The 18,662-nt window shown below is 41.1% G+C and overlaps 1 protein-coding gene across 4 annotated transcripts in view; it reads right to left on the minus strand.

Moving 5' to 3' along the window:
* Abcc9 (ATP binding cassette subfamily C member 9) overlaps positions 1 to 18,662 on the minus strand; it is a 138,113-nt gene that overhangs the window by 105,249 nt on the left and 14,202 nt on the right. For all 4 annotated transcript variants that reach the window (XM_041633954.1, XM_041633944.1, XM_041633961.1 and 1 more), the window contains exons 6-8: positions 10,985 to 11,151; positions 9,418 to 9,660; positions 5,694 to 5,888 (exon numbers count right to left, since the gene is read on the minus strand). In XM_041633954.1, coding sequence (XP_041489888.1) covers positions 5,694 to 5,888; positions 9,418 to 9,660; positions 10,985 to 11,151 — 605 coding nt within the window. The remainder of the gene's footprint in view (positions 1 to 5,693; positions 5,889 to 9,417; positions 9,661 to 10,984; positions 11,152 to 18,662) is intronic.

An 18,662-nucleotide genomic window follows, 5' to 3' on the forward strand; every position in this document is an offset into this window, starting at 1 on the left:
CCTCTTCAATATAGTACTTGAAGTTCTAGCAATAGCAATAAGACAACATAAGGGGATCAAAGGGATTCGAATTGGAAAGGAAGAAGTTAAACTTTCGTTATTTGCAGATGATATGATAGTGTACATAAGCGACCCCAAAAACTCCACCAAAGAACTTTTACAGCTGATAAACACCTTTAGTAATGTGGCAGGATACAAGATCAACTCCAAAAAATCAGTCGCCCTCTTATACACAAAGGATATGGAAGCAGAGAGGGAAATCAGAGAAGCTTCACCTTTCACAATAGCCACAAACAGCATAAAATATCTTGGGGTAACTCTAACCAAGGAAGTGAAAGATCTATTTGACAAGAACTTTAAGGCATTGAAGAAAGAAATTGAGGAGTATACCAGAAAATGGAAGGACCTTCCTTGCTCTTGGATTGGGAGGATCAACATAGTAAAAATGGCAATTCTACCAAAGGCAATTTATAGATTCAATGCAATCCCCATCAGGGTCCCATCAAAATTCTTCACAGATCTTGAGAGGACAATAATCAACTTTATATGGAAAAACAAAAAACCCAGGATAGCCAAAACAATCCTATACAATAAAGGATTGTCTGGAGGCATTACCATCCCTGACTTCAAACTCTATTACAGAGCTACAGTGATGAAAACAGTGTGGTACTGGCATAAAAACAGAGAAGTTGACCAATGGAATCATATAGAAGACCCGAATTTTAACCCACAAACCTATGAACACCTCATTTTTGATAAAGGAGCCAAAAGTATACAATGGAAGAAAGAAAGCATTTTTAACAAATGGTGCTGGCATAACTGGATGTCAACCTGTAGAAGAATGAAAATAGACCCATATCTATCACCATGCACAAAACTCAAGTCCAAATGGATTAAAGACCACACTATCAGTCAGAACACAGTGAACCTGATAGAAGAGAAAGTGGGAAGTACCCTACAGGAAATGGGCACAGGAGATAGCTTCCTATGTATAACCCCAACAGCACAGACTTTAAGGGCAACATTGAATAAATGGGACCTACTAAAACTGAGAAGCTTCTGTAAAGCAAAGGACACTGTCACCAAGACAAATAGGCAACCTACTGACTGGGAGAAGATCTTCACCAACCCCGCAACAGACAAAGGTCTGATCTCCAAAATATATAGAGAACTCAGGAAACTAGACTTTAAAATGCTAATTAACCCAATTAAAAAATGGGGCACTGAACTGAACAGAGAATTCTCAGCAGAGGAAGTCCAAATGGCCAAAAGACACTTAAGGTCATGCTCAACCTCCTTAGCAATCAGGGAAATGCAAATCAAAACAACTTTGAGATATCATCTTACACCTGTCAGAATGGCTAAAATAAAAAACTCCAATGATAGCCTTTGCTGGAGAGGCTGTGGAGGAAGGGGAACACTCATCCATTGCTGGTGGGCATGCAATCTTGTGCAACCACTTTGGAAATCGGTGTTTCGTTTTCTCAGGAAATTCGGGATCAACTTACCCCTGGACCCAGCAATACCACTCCTGGGAATATACCCAAGAGATGCCCTATCACATGACAAGAGCATTTGTTCAACTATGTTCATAGCAGTATTATTTGTAATAGCCAGAACCTGGAAACAACCTAGATGCCCTTCAATGGAAGAATGGATGAAGAAAGTGTGGAATATGTACGTATTAGAGTACTACGCTGTGGTCAAAAAACAATGACTTCTCGAATTTTGCATGCAAATGGATGGAAATAGAAAACACTATCCTGAGTGAGGTAACCCAAACCCAAAAAGATGAACATGGGATGTACTCACTCATAATTGGTTTCTAGCCATAAACTAGGGTCACGGAGTCTACACTTGGTGATCCCAAAGAAGCTAAGTAAGAAGGTGAACCAAAGGAAAAGCATATAGTTGCCCTCTTGGCTATGGGAAGTAGACAAAATTGCCGGGGAGAAAATTGAGATCTTGGGGGTGGGGTGGGATGGGGGTAAGGGGAGATGGGGAGAGAGGGGGGAGAGGGGGAGAATGGGGGGAGCTTGGGGAAGGGGGAGGATTGGGATGAAGGAAGGTTGGATGGGGGAGCAAGGAAGCACGGTTCTTAGGTAAGGCAGCCACCTTAGGGTTGGCAAGAGACTTGAACCTAGAGTGGCTCCCAGATACCCAAGCCGAGGTCCCCAGTTAGTTCCTTGGGCAGCTGAGGATGGGGAACCTGAAATGACCCTATCCTAGAGCAATACTGACGAATATCTTGCATATCATCATAGAACCTTCATCTGGTGATGGATGGAGACAGAGACAGAGACCCACACTGGAGCACTGGACTGAGCTCCCAAGGTCCCGATGAGGAGCAGAAGGAGGGAGAACATGAGCAAAGAAGTCGGGACCACGAGGGGAGCACCCACCCACTGAGACAGTGGAGCTGATCTATTGGGAGTTCACCAAGGCCAGCTGAACTGTGACTGAAAAAGCATGGGATAAAACTGGACTCTCTGAGCATGTCGAACAATGAGGGCTGATGAGAACCCAAGGACAATGGCACGGGGTTTTGAACCTACGTAATGTGCTGGCTTTGTGGGAGCCTAGCCAGTTTGGATGTTCACCTTCCTAGAAATGCACGGAGGGGGGAGGACCTAGGACTTACCACAGGGCAGGGAAATCTGACTGCTCTTTGGGCTGGAGAGGGAGGGGGAGAGGAGTGGGGGGAGGGGGAGAAGGGTGGGAGGAGGGGGAGGGAAATGGGAGGCTGGGAGGAGGAGGAAATTTGTTTTTTTTTTTCTTTTCTCAATAAAAAAAAGTTTAAAAAAAATAAAAAAATAAAACCCAATGTTCTCACAATGAAGACATCTATCTCCCTTGAGACGGGCTCTCTTATTGGTCTGAAGTTTACCAGGTCAACTAGATTTACTGGGGTTGAGCCCCGGGGGCTTTCCTGTCTCCCTTTCCCCAGTGCTGCCATGACAATCACAAATCACCCGGCTTTTCTGCTTGTCAGTCAAGAAATTGACTGACTGAACTACCTTTGCCCATGGTCTTTATCATTAAACACAGTTAACTTCTTCCGGTTTCCATGTATCCTAATTCGTGCCTAGTGAGACAAGTGTTAAAACATGTCATTCCTTTCACCTGTGTCATATCCAGGAAGAAAGGGTGACTTGTGAAAATTTGTCTTAGAAGGAAAATGACTGACCCCATCATAGGGACAAGAAAATACATGGCTACAGTCAATGAAGCACACAGCGTTACTAAAGTCAGGTTCCATCTTTTATTATTGAAATCTAGTATTGTGCCGGAGTCTAGAAAGCAAACAGATTTTGTAGTTTCAACTCCTTCGTAGTCCTCGTCCCCTCCTCCTCCTTTTATTGTGGTTAATAAGTGAATGAACATGTAATTGGAGGCAAAGTGTAAAACCGTAAGCAAATTTTGTGGCTTCAGAACGGCCGTTCTAACTGCAGCGAAGTTTGCGGAGATGGATGGAGTTAGGGACTAGGCAAGCAAGCATTTGTTCAGATGACGAACTGGAGCTAAATATGTGAGGCTGCTGTTTGTGAGGGGATTTCAGTAAAGTGTATTTATTTGTTTGGCTGGTTGGTTGGTTTTGGTTCTTTGAGTTAGGGTTTCTCTGTGTAGCTTTGATGCCTGTCCTGGAACTAGCTTTGTAGACCAGGCTGGTCTCAAACTCATAGAGATCTGCCTGCCTCTGCTTCCTGAGTGCTGGGATTAAAGGTGTGAGCCACCACCACCTAATTTAATAAAGTGTTTTTTTTTAATTAGTAAGATTTTTACTTCTATTGGCTTCTTCATCTGTCTTCAGCATTTGAACCTTGACTCCTACCCCAACTCCATTCTCCCAGCCCTAATTCAGGCATGTGAACCCCCACTCCTACCCCGACTCCATTCTCCCAACCCTTGTTCAGGGCATGTGAACCTCCACTCCTATCCCAACTCCATTTTCCCAGTCCTAGTTCAGGCATGTGAACCTCCACTCCTACCCCAACTCCATTCTCCCAGTCTTAGTTCAGGCATGTGAACCCCCGCTCCTATCCCATCTCCATTCTCCCAGCCCTAGTTCAGGCATGTGAACCCCCACTCCTACCCCGACTCCATTCTCCCAACCCTTGTTCAGGGCATGTGAACCTCCACTCCTATCCCAACTCCATTTTCCGAGCCCTATTTCAGGCATGTGAACCCCCGCTCCTAACCCATCTCCATTTTCCCAGTCCTAGTTCAGGCATGTGAACCTCCACTCCTACCCCGACTCCATTCTCCCAGCCCTAGTTCAGGCATGTGAACCCCCGCTCCTATCCCATCTCCATTCTCCCAGCCCTAGTTCAGGCATGTGACCCCCCACTCTTACCCCGACTCCATTCTCTTAGCCCTGCAGTTCAGGTGTGGGCTGTTAAGCCTGGATTTTTCTTCACAGCTACTGAATAAAAGAACCTAGTTCCTTATGCTTAGGTATCAAGCCCTTTCCTGACAGGAAAATGGAGACAGGAGGCTCACTAGGGCTCAGTGGCCACCCAGTTTTAGTCAAATTTAACTCCAAACTCAGTGATAAGCTTGTCTCGAAAAGCATTAAGGTGGAAGAATGATTGAGTAGAACACCCAATGTCAACCTCTGGTCTACACACACACTCACACATACACACATACATACTCACCTGAAAATACACATGCACACACACACACACACACACACACACACACACACACACCAGCAAAGAAGAATACACACTATTAAAAACCACATTGCTCATGCTGTTGCCACAGAGCTTTGAAACAGTGACTTAGTGCCCTCACATCCTATTTAAAGATTACTATAAAAATCAAGTAAAATTACTAATGTGAAATTTTTGCAAAAAGTTCCTTACTCATGAAGGGTGATTTTGAAATATTTATAAGCTCCAATTCTTAGGAATAATAATTTTAATGGGTAGTTACATTCATACAATATATATAATTTTCTCTAAAAGGAAAATTATTAGTTTTACTTAAACATTCATTTTCTCTATTAAAAAAAAGCTTGCTTGAATTTCTCATATTACTACATTAATAAAGTGGCAATTGCAATGTAATCATCCAATAATGTATTTCTTTTCAAAAGTACTGTGAGCAGGGCAGGCAAGATGGCCCAGAGAATAAAGGTGCTTGCCACCAAGACTGATGACCTGAGACCAATCCCCCAGAACCACATGATGGAAAGAGAGAACACACTCTACTCCCATGACTTGTCCTCTGATTTCCACATGTTAGCTATGTCGTTCACATGTCCACACACATACACACTGTAGTGACCTGAGTAACAATGTACCCCATAGGCTCCTATGTTCGAATACTTGACCCTAGTTTGTGGAACTGCTCAGGAAGGATTAGGAGGTGTGGCCTAGATAGAGGAGCTGTGTCATAGAGAGCAGTCTTTCAGGTTTCAATAACATGACATTCCCGGTTATGCATTTCTCTGCCTCATATTTGTGGATCAAGATGTTAGCTCTCGGCTACTGCTCCAACACCATGCCTGCCTGTCTGCTGCCATCATGATGGTCTCGTGATGGTCACAGAGTCTAGCCCTCTGGAACTATAATCATCCGACAAACTCTATCTTCTATGGGTTTCCCTTGTCACAGTGTCTTCATAGCAATAAAAAGCAACTAATGTAAACACAAACTAAATAATAAAAAGAAAAAACATGAACTTACTCCTGCTGTGCTATTTGTCTTGTTCTTGATTTCATTCACACTCTGGACTATTCCAGAAATACAGAGAGGACCAGCAAACCCCAGCAAGTCAGCTAAGTATCGGAACGTGCTACTCAGCAAGATTGGTCTCCCAAAAGCTCTGTACATGGCCAGCCATATGGATGGGGTTCGATTTGGATGGTCTGCAACTTTTTTCTGAAACAAACAAGAGACCCAAGTAAAACCATGAAGCAACAACTAACAGTGATGTGCTTTCTGAAATCCCAATGATATTGTAAAGACCTAAAAATAATTGAGGAAATTTCAGTGCAACATAGGAAATTCTGCATCCTTGAATCTTATAAAGGTAGTAGCTATCAGACCCTCCACAATGAAAACAGATACAACATAGTATATAAGCTAGTTCTTCTATATCTCTGCATTATTTTTAGCTGTCAAGGGATGACAGGGGATTCTTATGGACAAATTCATATCTAGTTCTGTTGAGCTTGGAAAATATGTATCAGTCATGAATATAACCAAAGAAAATCATATAAAAAACAAGAAGATGAGAGATAAGGTAAGGTGTTATGAGGCTCCAACCATGTATTTTCTTTCAAAAATACTGTGAGGGGGATAGACAAGATGGTTCAGTGAGGTAAGGTGCCTGCCACCAAGCCTGGTGACCTGAGATCAATCCCCAGGATCCACTCCTACAAATTGTCCCCTGATCTCTACATATAAGCTATTGAGTGCAAGTGTCCACACACATACATATTATAGAGATTTGAATAAAATGGCACCCTAGGCTCACATGTTTGAATATTCAAATATGTTTGAATTTTGTATTCATAAAAGATTCCCAGTCATAATCCCGTAAGCTAAAATAGATGATCTCCCCTGATTTATCTTTCACATTTTCTTAGCTTCATGAAGAGTGGTAGTCAGTTCCTTTTTAAATTGTTGGAGACTTGTGTTTGAAAAAGGAAAAATGGATACATGCTCAAAGTAAGCATTGAATCACACATTGGCCATCTTTTGTTAAGACTTTAAGGCCTGACTGTCTATGGTGGCAATGAAGACAACTCAATGGAATAAAAGGCTGGGGGATAGTTTAGCTGGTAAACCACTTGCCTTAAAAGAATGAGGACTTGAGTTCAATCATCAGAAATCACATGAAAAAAGCCAGGCATGGCGACTCAGATTCCTAACACTAGGGAGGCATCCCTGGGGTTCACTGGCCAGCCAACATACCTCACAGAGGAGTCCTGCTGAGAGACCCTGTCTCAAAAAACAGATGGAAATCTCCTAAGGCAACCTATGACTATTATATGGCCTCCACATGCATGCAAACACACACAATGGAATAGAATTTGTCTTTCCTATTCAGTTGCCCATTAGAGTCAGTGATTTCTTCATTTTCTCTGGTTTACTCACAGTACATGAGCATGGCAAGTTCAAGCTATACATAGAAATTGTGCAGGAAACCTGAGGTAACTTTAGTCTATATTTTAAATATTTACTTTAGCAGAGAAATGTACACACTTTGATACAATACTTTCCTCAAGGGAAACCAGAAAAATGACTCAGGCCCATTCGAAGCAACCTTCTTCTGCAATAGCAATTTCAAAACACAGGTTTCTGATATATGAGGTTTATTTACCATAAATACTTAGCTAATTTTCATTTAGAGTTGCCAAAAATAGCTCTTTAACTGATTCAGCATGCAAGATTCCCTCTCATCATCATGAATACCAACATTTTACAGACAGTTGTAACCAAATACATCTACAACTATGTGTCATCACACCCAGGACTGTTTGAAATGGTAACAGGACAAATTTCAAATTTCCAAAGGAGTAAGTAGGATTGAGATGCACTGTATACATGTATGAACTTGTCAAAGAATAAAGCAAGAGTATTTTTATTTTTTTATTTTTTTTAATATTTATTTATTTATTATGTATACAATATTCTGTCTGTGTGTATGTCTGCAGGCCAGAAGAGGGCACCAGACCTCATTACAGATGGTTGTGAGCCACCATGTGGTTGCTGGGAATTGAACTCAGGACCTTTGGAAGAGCAGGCAATGCTCTTAACCTCTGAGCCATCTCTCCAGCCCGCAAGAGTATTTTTAAAATGAAATATCCACTTATTTTTAATATTTTAGGAAATTATTAAAACACAAAAAAGTCCTAGAAGAAGTCAACTTTTGAAGACATTTATGATAATATTTAAAATAAGAGTTGACACTCCTTTAATATCTATAGTTTCCAAGTCTGAACTGCAGGACCAGTTTGTTAATAATCAATATGAAATATCAGAGGTTTTTAGTGCCAGGCCTGGTGGCACATCCCTTTAATCCCAGCACTCAGGAGGCAGAGTCAGGCAGATCTCTATGAATTCAGGGCCAGCCTAATCTATAAAGCAAATTCTAGGACAACTAGGACTGTTACAAAGAGAAATCCTATCTCAAGAAACCAAAAGAAGGGAGAGGGTAATTATTAATGAACATATGTTGTGGGATATTACTTTAACTACATAAATAAGTATTGCATTTGTTTATGCTGTATTTGTTTAACTAGGCAAAAATTGTTACATTTGTATATGCTCATTTATTTAACTATGTAAAGCTGTGTTGCTGTTTTACCTTACCTGCCTAAGCCTAAGGCACCTGATTGGTCTAATAAAAAACTGGAATAGCAAATAGCTAGGCAATTGATGGATAGATGGGATTGGTGGGCAGAGAGAACTAGGAGGAGCAGGAATGTAGGTTTGAGAAGAGAACAAAAACAGAGAAGGGAGAGGAGAGGGAGATGCCTGGAGCCAGCCAGCCAGACACAGAGTAGGACATACAGAATGAAAACAAAGGTAAATGCCCCAAGGAAAAATGTAGATGAAGATAAATAGGGTGAATAAAGCTATAAAAACTACTGGGAGAAACATAAGATAAGGCTGTGCATTCATAACTTATAATAAGTCTCCATGTCTTGTTTGGGAGCTGGCTGGTGGTCCAGAGAGAAAGCCTACTATAATATATAGCATATTATATATATGATATATAGTATATATATGATACTTTAATCATAATTAGAAAAGTTATTCCCAAGATACTTGAGAAGAATTAAAATGTATGAGCTGTTAATATTCTATGGTAACAAGTTAGTTACATGGGGTCGCTCAACTTATTATGTTTTAAGTGTATGGTCATTTTACCTTCTGTATGTTTGTGTACCATGTGTGTGCAGTACCCTCCAAAGCCTTAAGATGGCATTGGATCTCCTGGGAATGGAGTGATAGATGGGTAGGAGCCATTCTGTAGGTGCTGAGAATCAAACCCAAGACCTCTGGAAGAGCAGCCAGTGCTCTGAACCACCGAGCCATCTCTCCAGACCCTGAGCTCATTTAATGTGTACTTGAGCATGTGTCCCAGGGGAAAACCTGTGCCCCCACTGTCCTTCCTTATCTGACTAAAGACAGCAATCATTACATCTTTTTACTCCAGTAGCCCTTCCTCTTTTTCCCTGGTCGTGTAATCAAGATGAAGTCAAACTACTGGGTGAGACAGATGGGAAAAAAATCTATATTCCCTTGGCCAGATATTAATGAGCTTTGTACTTTCATATTTGCTGAGCCTCCTCTCTCTCTCTCTCTCTCTCTCTCTCTCTCTCTCTCTCTTTCTCTTTCTCTCTCTTCCTCTCTTCCCCCCTCTCTGGTTATAGATATGGAAGACAAATGCCATTACCTTTTGTTCTTCATAGGCATCCTTCAGGCAAACATAATTTGTCACCGCCCTCATTGCAATCGGCAACTTTCCAATCGCCTTCAGATCAATAGGCTTCCTGTGAGCAGATATGATTAGCGTGTTCATCCACCAGTATGTTGCTTTGGAGAGTAAATTCACAAATGGCTGGAGGAACCTCACACCCAGGTCCTGGAGGTCTTCGGGAGGCTTCACTTTCTGAGGATTCATGAAGAAAACATATCTCTGCAGGAGGAAGAATTCCACAGTGTGACCATTAGCTTACTTCTCTCTCCACAGACTAAAAGTAAAACCACAACCTTTCCCACATTTTTGTTTAAGGCAGCCAAAACTCATGTTTTAATTTATGGTTCTTTCCATTGCATTCTAAAATATCCTTTGCAATGTTTCTCCCTTACTTTCCTTAGACTAACCAGCTAGTTGTCAGAATTCCATATTGAAACCATTTGGAGACAATCCTGAAATATTAATTAGCCCATTAAAAGAACCTTATTTTTATCCTATGATAGGGGTAATATAATGAAGATCGCTCTATCAAATCATTGAGATTTTAGCACCATTGTTGAGTTACATGGTTTGGCTAATTTTTACTGTTTGTTATGCACATTCATTGCAGTGTGCATCTCTCTACTCATAAAGTTATTTGATAGAAAATGAATATTTAAAATTGTGTTAGTGCTGGTAGTGTCTCACACAATGTAGCATTAAGAACAGAAAGTACAGAAGAATCGAAAGCACAGGCTCTGTGTGCCTTAACTATGGTTTTAACTACTGCATTTTGGACATGTACCTAGTTACCACTATAGACTGCTTCTCATCAGGGAAATGAGAAGAATAGAGAAAACTATCTTCTCTATAATCATCAAATTCAAGATTCATATTTTGATAAACCCAGACATGTCTTTGACCAGTCATGGATGAATAATTCAATTACTACCTGTGAGAGCATAAACAGAGTCTGGTTCACACAGATTCTGAGACATTAACATTAACACACACATACACAGGCTCATAGAGGTAAATACTTGGTTCTCAGGTGGTGAAATTGTTTGGGAAGCATTAAGAGATGTGGCCTTGTTGAAGATGGTGTGTCACTGAGGGTAGGTTTCATAATTTCAAAAGACTGGTGCTATTCTCAGTCTCTATCTTTCTATCTATCTATCTATCTATCTATCTATCTATCTTTCTATATATCTATCATCTATCTATATATCTATCATCTATCTATCTATGTATCTATCTATTTACCTATCTATCTATATCTCTGTCTATAAGCTCTCACCTACTGTTCCAGTACCATGCCTGCCTGCCTGCTTGTCCTCCTACTTGTTTGCCACCATGCTGGCCATGATGAACATGAACTCTAATCCTCTGCAACTGTTATTACCGCTAGTAAACCCTTTCTTCTTTAAGTGTAACACACATAGATCACATATCCTTTCTTTCACATATCCCCCTCTTCAGAAACACTACTTATTCCTGTTTGGCTGTCGTCTGTAAGGCTGCGGTCTTGAGTGACAGTCATCACACAAATGCCATTGGTACTCACTCTGACCAGGATGACGTTGATCTCCACAGCCATCAGCAGCCCATTCAAGATTACCATCACGCCTGTGATGCAGAAGCGCAGATCTGACACTCCCCACCCCAACTGCCAGTATTTGACCAACTTTATTGTCTTTGTAATAAAGGCCATCACCCAATATAGGAATAAAGCTGCAGAAAGAGAAAGGGGAAATGTAAAACTTCACTAACATTTCAACAGAAACATACAGGATTCTGTCAGTCTCTGAAGTGGCTTGTCTGTGTGTACTCCTTAAGACCTTCAGTTACATAAAAAATTAACGACTTGGTATCTGTGTAATTTATTAGGCAGGTACATTGTAGTTCCCAGTGTGTGTGGATCATTTTTGGCATGGAATCGCCATGGGATTTATATAGCTGTGGAGCAGAGCTTCTGCTGTACTGTTAACCTTCAAGGACGTAGAGATGCTTCTCAAACAAGTAAATTTAAACAGCACAGTCATCTGCAGGACACAGAAACAAGCAAGGACCCTGAAGAGCAGCCTAGTCCTTGACTAGCTGAATGAAAAGGGCAGACACCTAGCTCGTCACCACCACAGCCAGCATCATACCATGAATGTGAGTGAGAAGCAAAGAGATATCTATAGCCCCGCCGACACGAAAGTAGTCTGCTCTGTACTGGGGAACTTACAAGTGAATATGGGATAAAGATGAATCTAGAACACCCCAGACAATCCAGTCTGGGCAACATTTAGCAGAGTCAGAACACTTCAGAGTACTCCCCTTTCCTCCCTGAAACAGGGTGCACATTGGCTTCAGCACTCAATATATATCAGGGATTTTAAGCTGAAGATGTAGATATGGGGGTAAATTTAAGGGATATTACCAGGCCAAATAATCCACTGTCTAAAGAGATCCTCCTTAAATACTAGAAATAGGTTGAGAATCAGTGATGGAAAAAGATATAACCTGAAACTAGGAAGTATAGGATCCTGGAGAAACCATGTTAATTGTAAGACAAGTAAACTTCAAGATGAATATTAGCTGGAAGAAAAATGTCACTAATAATCTAATAACAATAAAAGGGTTTTTTGGTTTTGGTTTTTGTATTTTTGAGACAACGTATCTCTATGTAACAGCCTTGGCTGTCTTGGAACTTGCTTCGTAGACCAGACTGACCTTGAACTCACGGAGATCTGCCTGCCTCTGCCTCCCAAGTGTTAGGATTATTAAAAATGTGCTCCATCATACCCAGCCTTAAAGGGGTCTATTTTTCAACAATCAAATTATGAGTGGCCCAATGAAAACCTGAAGATCTAGACACTCTCAAGCATCTCATATTATTTGATGTCAGTGAAACTATCCAGTCTTTGGCATTATAAGATCTACTCACCACCTTCAGACTATACCTTCATAGTAACTGACCATGGAGCTGGTAATTAGGAAGAAAGGCATAATAAAATCAAAACAGGAATGAGATATAACTCAGCAGTCAAAGCAATTATTGCATAAGCAGCCAGTGCAAGGACTGGGGTTCAGATCCCTAGACCCACATGAGTGCTGAGTAGTCTCAGTGACCCGCCTGTATTTCCAGCACCCAGGGGGCAGAGACAAGGGACCCATGGAGCAGGCTGACTAGTCAGAGCAGCTGTATTGGTGAACTCTTGGATCATAGGAAAGACTGTACCTCAGTGAATAAGGGAGAAGAGCAATGAGGATGATTCCTAACATCACCTGAGGCAGCCACACACATGTGCATATTTGTGTGAGTGCACCTATGCATTCATGTGTCCACACATATATGAACATGCATAGGCATCTGGACACAATACAAAAATGCAGGAAACAAAACAACAAGAACCATTCACAGTATGGTTGTATTCATTTCACAATGTAATTAAATTTTAAAATAAAACTGGGAATGCTGATTTATGCCTGTAACCCCAGAAGGTGGAACACTCGTCTGATGCAAGAGAATCAGAAGTTTGAGGTCAACCTGAAATACATATTGAGACCCTTTCTCACACACACGGGGAAAATGTCAAGAACAAAGTTGGAGAGATGACTCAGCAGTTAAGAGCACTGGCTGGCCTTGCAGAGGACCCAAGTTCAATTCCTGGAACCCACATGGTAGCAGCTCACAACCATCTGTGATTCCAATTCCAGGAAATCCAGTATTTTCTCAGGTATATGCATGGTCCACATATGCCCATGTCAGCAAAATACCCGTACACATAAAATGAAAACAATAAAATAAAATAAACCAAAGTGTTACATTTTTTTAAAGTCAAGAGCAATGCCTTTCACTTCTGCTTGTTGCTTAATGGGTGACAGACACTTAACAACTTAAAACAGCCCCCACTTATCTGGCAGTTTCCACGTGCTGTGAGTCGAAGCACATGTCATCTGATTCTCTCAACAAACGCAGGTCAAGTGATGACAGCTGGTCAGCAGTGGACCAACGGACTTTGAATTTTTGTCCTTGCCACACGTTGTTGGAGCCTCCTTGACCTCAGGAGAGTATGTGACAGATTAGGAGCGCCACGCACAGAAACAGGTCAGTCACCTCTGAGTCTTTCTGTTCGGGAAGCTAGCTAGATGTCTCCAAATGCTTAGAAATTTAACCAAGTATATCTAATAATCCATGTGAAAGGATAGTTCCTGTACACACTAGAAAACATTGTATGTAAATTCTACTTTATGTAAAAAATTAAGAAAAACTAAACTTAGAGTAAGATTATTGTTTTAGACATTCATTTTGCAGAGGTAGAGACCAAATCAGTGTTTCCACCTTAAAAGTTATGGAAATGAGGACAAAGGAGAAAATCTGGAGAAAGAATTGCAAGTAGAAAAGGACAGAACACTGAGACAGTGTGTTTGAACTAATGGGAGCTCACCAAACAGAGCTGGACTGGGACTGGATGAGCATGGGATCAAACTGGACTCTCTGAATGTGGAGCCAATGATAATGACACTGCGATTTGTCTCTACTGCATGTACTGGCTTTTTGAGATCCTATTCTATTTGGATGCTTACCTTCCTAAGCCTGGATGGGGCGGGGGGGTTGGGCTTCCCACAGGGCAGGGTACCCTGCCCTCTCTTAGAACTGGAGAGGGAGGAGGAGAGGGTGAATGGGGGAGCAGGAGGGAAGTGGGAGGAGGGGAGGAAGTGGAAATTTTTATAGGTATTATTTATAAAGTAATAAAAATTTATCAGGAAAAAAGAATTCAGATGAACAATAAAAAAAGAAAAAGAAAAAAAAAGAACAGGACAGATCAGAAAATGAACAACTGATGAAAGGCTGCCCTGAGGAACATCAGCAAGACCCATCAGAAAGGACCATAGCAGACTGGAAATTCCTTAGCCAGGTTAGACAAGATGGGAGACGAAAACAGCCAGCATTGGGAATGGAGGCAGAGATGTCTCTAGCTCCATCTGTGAGGACGATAACCAGGGACAACTTTATGTTATCCTATCCGAGAGCTTATACCAAAGGGAATTGCTTAGAACCAATGACCGTGTGTGTGAAATTAAGAGTCTTGCCTCCTAATAGCATCTTATAGCACTCGGATTGTAAGTGCATTGTGATTCTCAAAACAAAAGTTAAAACTACAAACTTACCAGATAAAGCACGAGATAGTAAAGATTTAAACATAGGAAGAGATAACAGCAGAAAACCATTGGATAAACTACACCACATCAAAATTAGAGTTTTCTATTTACCAGGAGACCCAGTTAAAGATATGAGTTTGAATGTTCCACACCTGGAGGAAAATATTATGATGATGTCATGGTATTTAATACATGAAGAGTACTTCTACAACTCAAAGATAAAACACAACTTACTGAAAATAGGACAAAACATAACAACAACCACTTTAAAATAAAAAACACCAATGATAGCCTTTGCTGGAGAGGTTGTGGAGAAAGGGGTACACTCACCCATTGCTGGTGGGAATGCAAACTTGTGCAACCACTCTGGAAAGCAGTGTTTCGGTTTCTCAGGAAATTCGGGATCAACCTACCCCTGGATCCAGCAATACCACTCTTGGGAATATACCCAAGAGAGGCCCTATCATACAACAAAAGTATATGCTCAACTATGTTCATGGCAGCATTGTTTGTAATAGCCAGAACCTGGAAACAACCTAGATGCCCTTCAACGGAAGAATGGATGAAGAAAGTATGGAATATATACATATTAGAGTATTACTCAGCAGTAAAAAACAAGGACTTCTTGAATTTTGCATACAAATGGATGGAAATAGAAAACACTATCCTGAGTGAGGTAAGCCAGACCCAAAAAGAGGAACATGGGATGTACTCACTCATATTTGGTTTCTAGCCATAAATAAAGGGCATTGAGCCTATAATTCATGTTCCTAGAGAAGCTAAATAAGGTGAATCCAAAGACAAACACATAGGCATCCTCAGAAATATTAACCTTCATCAGGCGATGAAAGGAGACAGAGACAGAGACCCACATGGGAGCACCGGACAGAAATCTCAAGGTCCAAATCAGGAGCAGAAGGAGACGGAGCACGAGCAAGGAACTCAGGACCACGAGGGGTGCACCCACACACTAAGACAATGGGGATGTTCTATTGGGATCTCACCAAGGCCAGCTGGCCTAGGTCTGAAAAAGCATGGGATAAATCCGGACTAGCTGAACATAGCGGACAATGAGGAATACTGAGAATTCAAGAACAATTGCAGTGGGTTTTTGATCCTACTGCACGTACTGGCTTTGTGGGAGCCTAGGCAGTTTGAATGCTCACCTTACGAGACCTGGATAGAGGTGGGCAGTCCTTGGGCTTCCCACAGGTCAGGGAACCCTGATTGCTCTTCGAGCAGATGAGGGGGGGGGGGGACTTGATCGGGGGAGGGGGAGGGAAATGGGAAGCGGTTGTGGGGACGAGGCAGAAATCCTTAATAAATAAATAAATTTAAGAAATAAAAAAAAAACAAAAAACAAAAAAAAAGAACCTGCAATTCCGTGTTGCCAAAGTGTAATAAAACCCTAGTTAGTGTCAGTGAAAAAAAAAAAAAAAAAGATAGCAAGGATACCAACTCGACACCTCACAAAGACACAGCCAAGAAATCCACCAAATGACACTCTGTACTAGAAGCCAAGGAAGATGCTTATTAAAGCCACAGTAAGCTACTGGTATACACCCACCAGTCTAGATGGGGTGCACCAATTTCGCTGAGTCTGTGTCCACAAGGAACTGAAGATGCAGCAGACTGTTAATGGAAATATAAAATGATTCAACAACTTTGGGGAAACATCTGTTGGCTTCTTACTGATAGAGACATATGCCTCTTCCTGCCCTATGGTCCAGAAGTTCTCTTGGAGGTTTTTACCCTATAGAAACAAGCTCATATTTCCACAAAATTTCATAATAACCCTTTACTGTCATAACAGCCCAACTCCAGAAAGAGTCTGGGTATGCGTCAACATCACAGGCAAAAGCCCACATTGAAAGAGTTGAGAGTATTTGAATCAATCTGTGTGAAACTGGAGAACAAGCCAACCTCCACATGGTGGAGGAAATCAGGATGGATGTTGTCTCTGTGCAGATGGAAGGGAAGTGAGGGTAGTCTAAGACAGACGGAGGCTCCATGCTCAGCTGAGGGCGATGCTGTGCTGGGCTGATGGGGTACACATAGCTAACAGTTCAAGGCCTTTTAGCTTCAGAAGTGCAAACTTTAGTTCACAGGAAGAACTATAGACAAAGGTTAATTCCAGTTAGGGAACACGTGTGTGTGTGTGTGTGTGTGTGTGTGTGTGTGTGTGTGTGTGTGTCTTTATGTGTGTAAAAAGTAGAAAAATAAAGATTTGTGCTGAAACAAATAGAATGAAACCTAAACTGAAGAATTTTGGGCAGTTCTTGTATAATTCTTTCAATTTTCTGCAGGTTTGGAAGTTTTCATCATGAATTTGTATTTGGACCAAATTGCAAGTTCATGATTTTAAAGTGAGCATTTTTTTTCTGGGATCAAATCTTTCTCTTAAAATGATGGGAAAGTAGCCCTGTCTTTTCATTGTGTCAGTCCCTCATTTTGGACATAAACCAAAGCCTTGTCTCCCACCTACATAACAATTGTGCACTGATTTTGACTTCAAGTCCTTAAATACATTGTTAAATTATACATGTTCTTTTCATTTGTATCCTGTAACTTAATTATATGCTTTCAAATTTTTCTTTTTCTTTTCTTTCTTTCTTTCTTTTTCTTTTTTTTTTCCCATTAGAAATTTCCTGTGGTTACTTGAAAGACTTTGTCAGAGTTCAGGCTTTGGCGAACCTTTTGTGCTAATTAGATTCCCTTCCCCCAGCCATGTGTCAGGCAACCCAGTATTAAGTCGTGAGTATTTTTTATGCAGCCATATTGACTGTCAACACCCTCTTGACAATAAAGCACTACTGTATCTTTGATTTCTTCGTATAACCTCCTGGTCAGTAGTCAACGGCATTTTCCCACAGCAACCACATAAAATCTAAGGTCCTTGGGTAGTGCTAAGCTTGCGCTCATACTAACACGTGATTGTAGCTCTAACTTTGACAGTTTCACCGGACCCTCAAGTTTACCAGGGGCCCAGGATCTCTGCTTTCATCTCAGTTGTGAATGCATGCAAGAAATAGAAACAGGAGTCAAAATTCTGAACCCAACCTGCTGGAAAGAGTTCCATCATGTCAACATAAGCCAAAAGAGAAGTGAAGAGTGTTCAACTCCCTATTACTAGAGGTCAAAGGAGCCAGAGAGGCTAACTGGACAACCATAACCCCAGTGCAGGAGAGAGTGGCTGAGCTTCAAGGAGCTATTCCCCTTGACTGCAATCTTTTCAGCATGCTACAATATTCACTCTGATGCAAGGAGACTTCTGAGAACTCCCCAAGAGGCCTACATCAGAATGGAACCTACTGGCATCACTAGAAGGTGGGAAAGCCCTTAGAAGTTGTCTCAAGACTCCAAGGCAAAGGGATACATGGAGCTATATGAGATAACATGTTCACAGGGCCACTATGTACTAAGCTGTGATGGTTAGAAAATGATTCTTTAGTAGAGTTTGAAGTCCAGGATAGTGATGCCTCCAGAAGTTCCTTTATTGTAGAGGATTGTTCTGGATATCCTGAGTGTTTTTGCTTTTCCATATGAAGTTGAGTATTGTTCTATCGAGGTCCATGAAGAATTTTGCTGGGATTTTAATGGGCATTGCATTGATGCTGTTGATTGCTTTCAGTAAGATTGCCATTTTTACTAAGTTAGTTCTATCTACTCAAGAGCATGAGAGATCTTTCCATTTTCTGGTATCTTTATCAATTTCTTTCTTCAAAGATTTAAAGTTCAAACTCTACTACAGAGCTACAATGCTGAAAACATCCTGGTACTGTTTAAAAAAAAAAAACAGACAGGAGGAATCGAATCAAAAACAAAACATCAATCCACATACCTACAAACACCTGATTTTTGAGAAGGAAGCAAAGATATAAAATGAAAAAAGACAGCATAGTCAACAAATGGTGATGGCGTAACAGGATATCAACATGTAGAATAATGAAAATAGACACATATCTATCACCATGCACAAAACTCAAATTCAAATGGATCAAAGACCTCAACATAAAACCAACCACACTGAACCTCATAGAGGAGAAAATGGGAAGTACACATGAACACATTGGCACAGGAGACCATGTCCT

The sequence above is a fragment of the Microtus oregoni genome, unplaced genomic scaffold (genome assembly GCF_018167655.1).
Source record: "Microtus oregoni isolate MIOR12 unplaced genomic scaffold, Mior012 000002F_ref0000024, whole genome shotgun sequence".
Classification (NCBI taxonomy): Eukaryota; Metazoa; Chordata; class Mammalia; order Rodentia; family Cricetidae; genus Microtus; species Microtus oregoni.